General features: G+C 45.6%; 1 protein-coding gene across 1 annotated transcript; it reads left to right on the top strand.

The window, feature by feature from the left end:
* The first annotated feature begins 338 nt into the window (after window positions 1-338).
* LOC119311356 (synaptotagmin-2-like) lies at window positions 339-6,103 on the top strand. Its single transcript, XM_037586999.1, has 13 exons — window positions 339-532; window positions 1,991-2,120; window positions 2,449-2,547; window positions 2,660-2,710; window positions 2,798-2,921; window positions 3,486-3,604; window positions 3,698-3,799; window positions 3,882-3,956; window positions 4,334-4,410; window positions 4,490-4,736; window positions 4,836-5,189; window positions 5,293-5,424; window positions 5,685-6,103. The coding sequence occupies exons 2-13, from the start codon at window positions 2,010-2,012 to the stop codon at window positions 5,811-5,813; spliced, it is 1,620 nt and encodes a 539-aa protein (XP_037442896.1). The 5' UTR covers window positions 339-532; window positions 1,991-2,009; the 3' UTR covers window positions 5,814-6,103.
* Window positions 6,104-9,810: the final 3,707 nt, after the last annotated feature.

Below are 9,810 nucleotides of genomic sequence, written 5' to 3'. Positions count from 1 at the left end.
TTAAAACAGAGTTCACTTGTTCAGGTACTGAACCTTTGACACGAAGGTGGACACTCTGCCATATGGCATTCCTCCATAAATTAGCGATTCACGGAGAGGCCGGCGGAGAAAACAAAAACGGACTCACCGGCACGGGGCGCACGCATCGCATCGCCGGCGTGTGCGCGGAGCGGATGCGCTCGTGCCCGTGCCCTGGCCCGCACGCCAGTGGCACCGAGCGCCCTCGCAGCTCAATAATAATCGTCTTCGATTAGCGGTGGGCCCCGGCCGGCCACGACCGCTAATTAACTCCACCGCGCCCGCCCGGGATCGCGGCCGCGTGTGCCGCAACGTGCCGAGCGCCCCATGCACCAGACGTTTCCTCCCACCCACACACCCGCACACGCACGCCCATTCGATCCCTCCGCCCCTCGAAATCCCCTCCCGGCCGCGTTCCATGGCCGCGCGCCCCGCCTCCTCCGCCCAGACACTCTGGTGACCGACGCCGCACGGACCGCGACCGCGACCGCGACACACGCCGCCGGCCCCTCTGGTTCGTCCTCTCTCCTCCGCTCCCTCCCCCTCTCTCCTAACCGTTTCGGGTCGCCCCACGCGCGCGCGGCCGCTGCCCGTCCCCGCCGGTCCTTCGGTTACCCGTCGCGTGCCCGGGTTCGGCGGCGGCTCGGGTTGTGGCCGGCACGCCCGTGCTCCGCCGGGCCGGAGGTTTTGGATTCGCGGACCGGGCGTTGTTCTCCGGGCCGTGGGTGTGGTGCCGCCGTCGGTGGGTTCGTACGGGCTTCTCCGCGCCGGATGCTTACCCAGATCCGCCTCCCGCGACGCATCCCGTGGCGTGGGCTCATCGGGTGGTGTCGTTTGGACGCCTGATTCGTCGGTTAGGCAGCGCGTTTGTGCGTCGATCTGCTCTGTCTGATGCGCCCTGATGTTTCATTTTGCTGACATGGTCAAATCGTGTTTAGTCAAGACATGCATGTTCGTGAATCGACAAATGCGGCAACCTTGGTTGTTTCTCCAACTGGATGTAGTTGAATTCTTCTCAGCAGCACGGATGTGTTGTTTGGGCGGCACATACACCCTGTAATTTGCGTGCAGCTGTCCTTCAGATTGCTTTGTTTGTTTTCTTAATAACTCGATTCTACCTAACATATTTTTTATGAAGAAATTGTCATATTGGGTAACACTGAGATGACCTCTATTGTCTGATAATTGCACCATCACTTAGTTTTATTGACACTTGCAATTTACAATCCATGATCTGACCCCAAAGAAGAAACCTGCCTTGAAGGCAAAGATTAAAGTACCAACGTGACCCTTGAGCAAGGACAATCTCCAAAAGTGCCACCACCCTTTTACTCCACCATGCAACTTGGTAGAGCCACCCTATATTATTCTGAAATCCGTGGGATCAGCTCGAAAGCTACAGCTATTCTCCTTGCGCCCCCAAGTACCTTTATTTATGTATTTTCAGGACGATTGGCATTAGCTATGCTAAGCTTTTTTTATATCATTAACCCCCGCCTATCGTTTTCACTAATTTGAAAGAGCCTTTCGCTTAGTATTTTGCGATATCGTGGTCTGAGGCATTTCTTCCATACTGTGGTGGAATCTGCACTGATGGGTTCCTCCAGTTTTAATTTGAGAAACTGCTTTATGTTAACTTTCAGAATCGGTATAGATATGTTTGTAATTAGAAGAACTACTAGTATAAAATCGGGGATTGTTTCATGCCATCTGTATAAATTTGAATGGCATACAATAACAATAACAACAGCAGCAACAAAGCCTTTTGTCCCAAGCAAGTTGGGGTAGGCTAGAGATAATGCCCTACAGAAACCCATCTGAATAAATTTGAACAGAATATTTGCAGAAAATAAGCATGTTAAAAACTGGTATTAGCTTTCTCTGCTTGTTCCTTGGCAATTTATAAATATATTTGATCTTTTAATTTGTTTGGTTTTGCAATTTCTGATAGAAAGCTGCCATACATTTTAAGGTCTTAAAAACAATCAGAGATGGGCGTAGTCAGCACGGTGCTTGGTCTCTTTGGATTTGGCTTTGGATTCTCTTCTGGTATTGTTATCGGTTACTATTTCTTCATATACTTCCAGCCAACGGATGTCAAGGTGTGCAGTTTCTTTCACCGAACCTCATTTTCTTTGTATAATCATCATTTTATGTTGCTGTATATGAATATAGTTGTGCTACAATAACTGCTTTGTTAAAAAATGTCTAATTATTTTGACTGATGCGATCCCGGGAGGCCGTACACCTTAAGCTTATACTCCCTCCGTCCCAGAAAGGTTGCCTTAGATTTTCGTATCTAGAAAAATCTAAGGCAACCTTTCTGGGACGGAGGTTGTATCTCTTTGTTCGGTTTATAACTGACATATGATGTTCATGGTCAAACCCAGTACTACATGATGGTAATGTTTGTTCCTGATTACTTTTCAGGACGTCGAAGTTCGCCCACTTGTGGAATATGACTCAAATTCTTTGGACGGAATCCTTCCTGAAATTCCTATGTGGGTCAAGAATCCTGACTATGATAGAGTATGCTTCCCAAAATTTTAAGCTTGCAACTAATTTTTTAACAAAAGCATGTATTTAAGTTGTAGCAGTTCACAGTTCTTTATATCCTCACTTCCTTGCTTTTTGTTGTTAGGTTGATTGGCTCAACAGGTTTCTGGAATTGATGTGGCCCAATCTTAACAAGGTACTTGATGCTGTTGATTACTCTGACGTAAGATGTTTATCTCTGATTGGCATTAAAGCTTATGTGCTATATGGTTTTGTCCTTTAGGCTATCTGCAGAATGGCGCAGGATATTGCAAAGCCAATTATTGCTGAGAACTGTGAGAAGTACAAGATAGATTCAGTTGAGTTTGAAACACTTACTCTGGGTAGTTTACCGCCCACCTTTCAAGGTTAGTAGCATTTCTTAGGCATAAGGCGCCAGACACTGTTCTCTTTACTCATACCAGGTCCTGCTTTAGGGCAAAAACAAGGTTTCTGCTTCGTAGATTTGTGTTCTTATTCCCCCTTAACACAAATGGATAATGCAGCTATATTTTACATGGTCTCAGACTTTCTTCTGAACTAGAATATCAGTGTGAAGAATTGTGCATGAATTTGTGAACAGATGCATGCTCTTTATATGGTGATTGTCGTGTTCAGTATCTGAACTGCAGTTGTATTTATACGTTTATGTGCAATCAAACTGCCATCCATCGATCAAGCGGTTATTTGGGAACCTACTATAGCTTCAGATGTGCAATATGTAGAGATTGCTATCACTCCAGTTAATCTGCTATATGTTGTCTATACCATAGTACATTGCAATTACACTTGAAAAAAGCCGTCGCCCTTCGATCTTCTTTGTAGAATTAACGATATTATGATTTTCTAGTTTCTACTTGTGATTATGATGTGCTTTTAACACTTCATGTGCTGGTGTTACATTATGTTTTACATTTGATGTCCTCCCCCAGGAATGAAAGTCTATATCACCGATGAGAAAGAGTTGATAATGGAACCATCTCTAAAGTGGGCTGCAAATCCAAATATCACTGTTGTTGCGAAGGCCTATGGGTTGAAAGCAACTGTCCAGGTATTAACTGCTTCTGTCTTGATATGATAAGTATGTTTTGTGGTTTGTAGAATTTAACATAGTGATTTACTTCTTTTTGTCTTGTTCTTTCAGATTGTGGATCTGCAAGTCTTCGCATCGCCTCGTATTACTCTGAAGCCGTTGGTGCCTACATTTCCTTGTTTCGCTAATATCAGTGTTTCTCTCATGGAGAAGGTCTGGTAACTAATCGGTTATATTCTTACTACCCTGCTGATCACTTGCTTTAGCTTTTTACTAGTTATAATTTGTTTTGCAGCCACATGTTGATTTTGGGCTCAAACTATTTGGAGCAGATTTAATGGCTATTCCTGTTCTTTACAAATTCGTTCAGGTATTCCTGACTCCTGTTCTGAATCTTCTCATGTTTAAGCTTCTTCATTCTTGTCATATACTTGATTTAGGTGTTGGTTCTAAATTGAATTATTTCATCTGTGTCTCTGTAACATTGACATCAAATTTGTTGTATGTATGCCACTGTTGCTTGTAGTAGTCTATATGATGCTCGCGCAAAATGACACCACATTGTCGTGTATCTAAGTCTTGATTTTCTGCCTTGTAGTGTGATGTCAATAGTGTATATTTGTTTTTTTGTGTGTCTTTGCTCACCGCAGTCATGCTGCATCTCTCAAACCTGAGATGTGGTGTCTAGCTTTACCCTATCAATGAAAATATTTCGTTATTCGACTAATCTGTTTTGTGCATTTGCAGGACACCATTAAGAAGCAAGTTGGGAACATGTATCTGTGGCCAAAGACACTAGAAGTCCCTATAATGGATCCCTCAAAGTATAGTTTTGATCACTCTGTAGTTGCTTGTGTAGGGCTTTTAAAATATGTGTTGCTAATGGCTTCTGCATATTGACAGAGCATCAAAGAGGCCTGTTGGAATTCTACTTGTGAAGGTTGTAAGAGCTCAAAATCTGAAAAAGAAGGATCTGCTGGGTAAATCAGATCCATACGCGAAACTTAAGATGACAGATGACAAGCTTCCATCCAAGAAAACATCAGTAAAGCGCAGCAATCTCAATCCGGAGTGGAATGAAGATTTCAAATTTGTCGTGACAGATCCAGAAAACCAGTCGCTGGAAGTTGATGTCTTTGACTGGGAACAGGTATGGCTTCCTTTGTTCATGAAGTCCGCAGTTGTTTCATTTTGTATACGTTACCGAAGACGGTAATTTCCAGCTAAGCTATTTCATTGACATTTCTAGGTTGGGAAACATGAAAAGATGGGCATGAACATGGTTCTGTTGAAAGAACTTCCCCCAGAGGAGACTAAAGTGTTGACTCTTAACTTGCTGAAGACCATGGATCCAAATGATATACAAAATGAGAAATCTCGTGGTCAGATTATTTTGGAGGCGACATATAAGCCTTTCAAGGAAGAAGATATGGAGAAAGAAAACGTGGATGGTGCTGATGAAGTGCAGAAAGCTCCAGACAATACTCCAGCTGGTGGTGGGCTGCTTTTTGTTGTTGTTCACGAAGCTCAAGATCTTGAAGGGAAGCATCACACAAACCCATACGCAAAGATAATCTTTAAAGGAGAAGAGAAGAAAACAAAGGTATTTGTAACTGTAGTATATACTAGATGCTTACACATAGCTATTTAGAAAGGTTATGATGTGTTCTCATGCTTTATGGCACTTGAATTTCTCTCTGTACTAGGTGATCAAGAAGAACAGGGATCCACGATGGGAGGATGAGTTTGAGTTTGTTTGCGAGGAACCACCTACAAATGATAAATTGCATGTTGAAGTCCTAAGTAAAGCTGGAAAGAAAGGAATATTGCATGGCAAGGTACGGTATTCTACAAGAAATGCTTGGCCCTTAATTGGTCTGGTAATTCACTACAAGCATTTGGTTGCTCCGCAACTTGATTAGGAGAAATTTTCATAACAGAGAGCCTCAAAATTTCAGTTCGCTGCAGATATTTGATGCTTTTAATCCTTCAGTTTCTTTTGATCTTGAGAGTTTGACTAACTCTTTGTCACGTCTTGATACAATGCCTGTGCTGTCTGAAATTGTTTAAGCTTGATGCTTATATTATGTTGTTACAGGAAGCCTTGGGCTACATTGATATATCCCTGGCAGACGTGATCAGCAACAAGCGGATTAATGAGAAGTTCCATCTCATTGACTCGAAAAATGGGCAGATTCAAATCGAGTTGCAGTGGAGAACTTCATAGAAGCTGTGAGCAAGGTGCCAAAATGCTGTGGCATCGCAAGGTACAGGAGGGTTCATGCATGAAGCAGATTGCGAATACCTGTAATGGACTCCATGTAGATATTGCTTCGTCTCTAGAACATCTGCTTGATCTTTGTCGAGATTTTCCGTCAATTATTCGAATTTTTCTTCAGAACAACGCAGGCTTGTTAATCGACAGCAGAAAACGGAATTACGACTTGTTTGTGGTGACAGGGTTCTCGCCCTTACAGATACGCTTATGGTTTGAACAGATTAAAAGTTTATTTGTTCTGTTTTATATTTTCTACTTTGCACCACCTGTGTGACACGCATTGCACAAAACACCACGGTCGACATCTAAATGACCAGCGAGTGGTACAAATTTAACGTACGCAAGGTTGTGATATCTGGTGTTAGATGCATCTGCCCAAATTCTAAGATTGCTCCTCCACTTCCTCGATAGTGTTAAAGGTTTTTCCTCCATGCCCACATGCTACCACATGCTGAGTTCTCATTAGTAGTTTCGCAAGCAAGTTCTCATCAGTAGTTTCTCCAGCAGGTCCAGATTGAATTCTAGGCCGTTTGTTAGGGGAAGGGCCAGATTGAGTTCTAGGCCGTTTGTTAGGGGAAGGGCAGTTCTGTCATCTTGCACATTAACAGGTGGTCTTTTTTTTTTCTTTGAGCATCAGTACAGACACAAGTGCTCATATACACGCGCATACACTCACTCCTATGAATGAACGCACGCACACCCTATCCTTATGAGCACCTCCGAGACGGGAACGTCTCATTCCACTGAAAGCGCATCGCCGGAAATCCTGAAATAAATCCAGGAATAATGCGAGCACCAGGATTTGAACCCTGATGGGTTGGGGATACCACTATCCACCTAACCAATTCAACCACAGGTTGATTTAGGTTGATTCGTAGGTGGTCTTTTCTTTAGGAGTATTTCTCACACTTGATTCAAACGGAAGTCATTAAGGAAGGTTAAATTGAGCGTTTTCCCAGCCCTCTCACGACATCGACCTTTCTAGCCGTCTAACGTCTGATTTCGCGTCCTAACGTTTCTGTCCGTATGATGGCAGTCTCATTCGTAATTGACCGTTAAGTGGGCCAACTGTCCTAACATTTCCGTCCTACCGTTAACCGGGTAAGCAGGGGCATCGGGAGCTCCTATTCGGCGCTTCAGGCGCCTGGGTAGCTCCCTGGCGCCCACGTGTTGGCGCTGGTGTGCAGACCCATTTACAAGTTCGGATTTGAGAAAGAACGAAAAAAAACCATGAAAAAATCGCAAAAAAGGAAAAAAAAACGTGAATTCAAAACTTCCATCGATTTTTAAAAAAGTACGTGAACTTGAAAAAAAGTTCATTAAATTTGAAAAAAGTTCATTGAATCTGATAAAGGCGGCGCCAGTGTGCAGACGGCGGTTCTAGGACGGGCTCAGGCGGATCGTGGGGACGCCGCCCTCGAACTCCAGGTCCGTCATCCTTATCGACGGGCGGCTCCTCGACAAAGGCAGAGATTGTCATCTCCTTCGACGACGAGGAGGACCAGCCACCGTAGTCCGCACCGGTGATGGCGGACCATGTGTACATTGCCATCGACGTGGAGTACGAGCAGCAGATGGAGCTAATGCCGTTGCTCCGTGCTCCAGCTAAACGGCCCAACTCTGCCACCAGGGACGCTCCTCCCCATGAAGCCGAAGCCGGCATCCCCTCCGCGCTCTCTGTCAGCAAGATCGTTGCCGCCATGCCTCCTCCTCCAAGGCCCGCCATCCTCCCTCCACCTACGTCATCGATGGACGCAGCTGCACTGCGCACGACGCAGGGTGAAACACAGAGGATCATCAGCGAGTGTCAGGCAGCTGCCGAGAAGCCCTGCCGCGATGCCGCCACCTTCCGCTGCCCGAAGCCCGACTCCGACGACTCTGACGTCGGATCGGGCGACGATGATGGAGAAGGAGCCGCCGGTCAGGCCGGCATGGCCTACGAGGTCACCGTCAAGTATAGGGTAGTTTAGGGTTTTTATTTTTAGATTTTTAGTTCACCGGACCAAATATCGTCTGATTTAATGTACAAATTATCCTAGGTTAAATGAAATATGTCGTGTTTATATCAAAATTCCCATAGTTTGCATGAATTTCGTTTGGTTGGTTCCAGTTGTTGTTGTTGTTGAAATGTATGCGTACAACGTTGGATGGCGGGCTCCTACATCCGTGTCTGTGGACTGGTCAGCAGATGGATGCGGGAAGAAATTTGGAGGTTGCTCTTCAGAACGACCCTCAAAGTGCCCGTATATGTCTTGATCGCAGTTGTTGGGACCCATCTGCAACTTATCAACACCTGAAGACGAAATTCAGCTAATTTGAATTGCCACTGCGAGCGCGCGAAGACAGCCGAGCCGTCCATCACAAATCCAACGTCTCCTCTTCACACGTACCGCTTCGCTGGTTATGATGAAGCTGACACCGTGGATCACGCATCGGATGGCTCCCCGACTTGGACGCGTCGCTGTTCACTTTCCGGCAAAAGGCTTACAGCCTCAACCACTCTGTATCCATTTTCTCCCTTTATTTTCTTGGTTTGTAAGGCTATAAAGCCAGTGTTTGGAGACGCGAGAACCATCTTCCAGTTTTCTAGGGTTTCCCCCTTTGCGCCGCCAGTGTTCCTGGTTGGCTAGGTTCCTTTGTAAGAAGCTCAAACGCTCTGATCTTTCCTTTGAAAGTGAATGAAATAGCCAAGTTCAAACTTGTTTCTCTGAATCTAGTTCTTCAGGCCCCCTTGGGTCTGACAAGTGGTAATCAGAGCAAGGTTTTCTCCTTAGCGGCGTGAGATCCGGTGCCGAGGTGGAGTTGGAGGAGCCGTAAAATCCTCCACTTCTCACCGGTGACGTTGGGCGGCGGTGAGAAAATTCGATACAAGTTTGGGGTATGGGAAGAGGCTACAGACACACACACCGTCTCTGTGGTAAAATCCCTCCCAGAACCGGTGTACTCCCGGTGGCGCGGCGTTGGCGGCGGTGCAGGCGGCGGCAGGATCGAAGGCCAAGGCCAGGTTGCAGCTCAAGCTATTGTAAAATCCCCTCCTTCGCCGGTTGATCACACGCAAAGAGGTTCTTGGCTCCCTGCTAAGTGTAAAAAACCCTCCCTGTTGTCCCTCCACTCCAGTATGACTGGCCCCACGAGTTCCTCTTCCACTGAAAATCTGGAGCTGCAATCCATACAATTGGATGTCAAAACATTGCAGTAGAACAGAGAGGCTAACATATGAGACTTTGAAGATTTCAGAGAGCACGTTGCTAGTAACTTTCAGTCCCCGCAGAAAACATTGGGAGAGTTACAGGGCTCACTGTCCAATTTCATTGCTGGGTTCCCAAAACCTAGAGAAAGCCGTCCAATCCCCCAAGATGTTGCACAAGGCAGTGGCCAACAGCAAACACCTCAGGGCCCTAACCATGCACCTTCTGTGGTCATCCAAACCCCTCCTACTATGGGACCTGCAACATTAGTAGACAAGAACACAGGCAAAGAGCTCAACTTGGATGGCAGCAACAAAGTCCCTTACAGACATCCACATTTTGCTGCAAACAAAAATCCCGTTCCTGATGCAAGAGCAGCTACTGCAGGTAACCAGGGCCCAAATACATAGCAGCCAATACAGCTAGACCTGGAGCAAGCTGAGCAACTTCCTCAACATGAAGCTAGAGGAGGAAATGTGTAAAGAGACTAGTTACAAGATAACAGAAGACCTATGGCACTGGTCAAACCAGCCAAATACAACATTCCTGAATTTGAAGGAAGTGGCACTGACTCTTGGATTCAAACTATTGAGCTATATTTTGAGGCTGATAGAACACCCTTGGAGCAGAAAACAGAAATTGCAGTCACATACCTGAAAGGCCCTGCAATTGAATGGTGGAGAGGAACTGGAATTGTTGCTAACACCTTGTCCCAGTATAGATTTTGTAGACTCCTGGGTGACAGGTTTGCTGAAACA

Source organism: Triticum dicoccoides, chromosome 5B, assembly GCF_002162155.2.
Source record: "Triticum dicoccoides isolate Atlit2015 ecotype Zavitan chromosome 5B, WEW_v2.0, whole genome shotgun sequence".
Lineage (NCBI taxonomy): Eukaryota > Viridiplantae > Streptophyta > Magnoliopsida > Poales > Poaceae > Triticum > Triticum dicoccoides.
The sequence above is the reverse complement of the archived record's forward strand: the minus strand, read 5'-3'. Positions and strand labels throughout refer to the sequence as shown.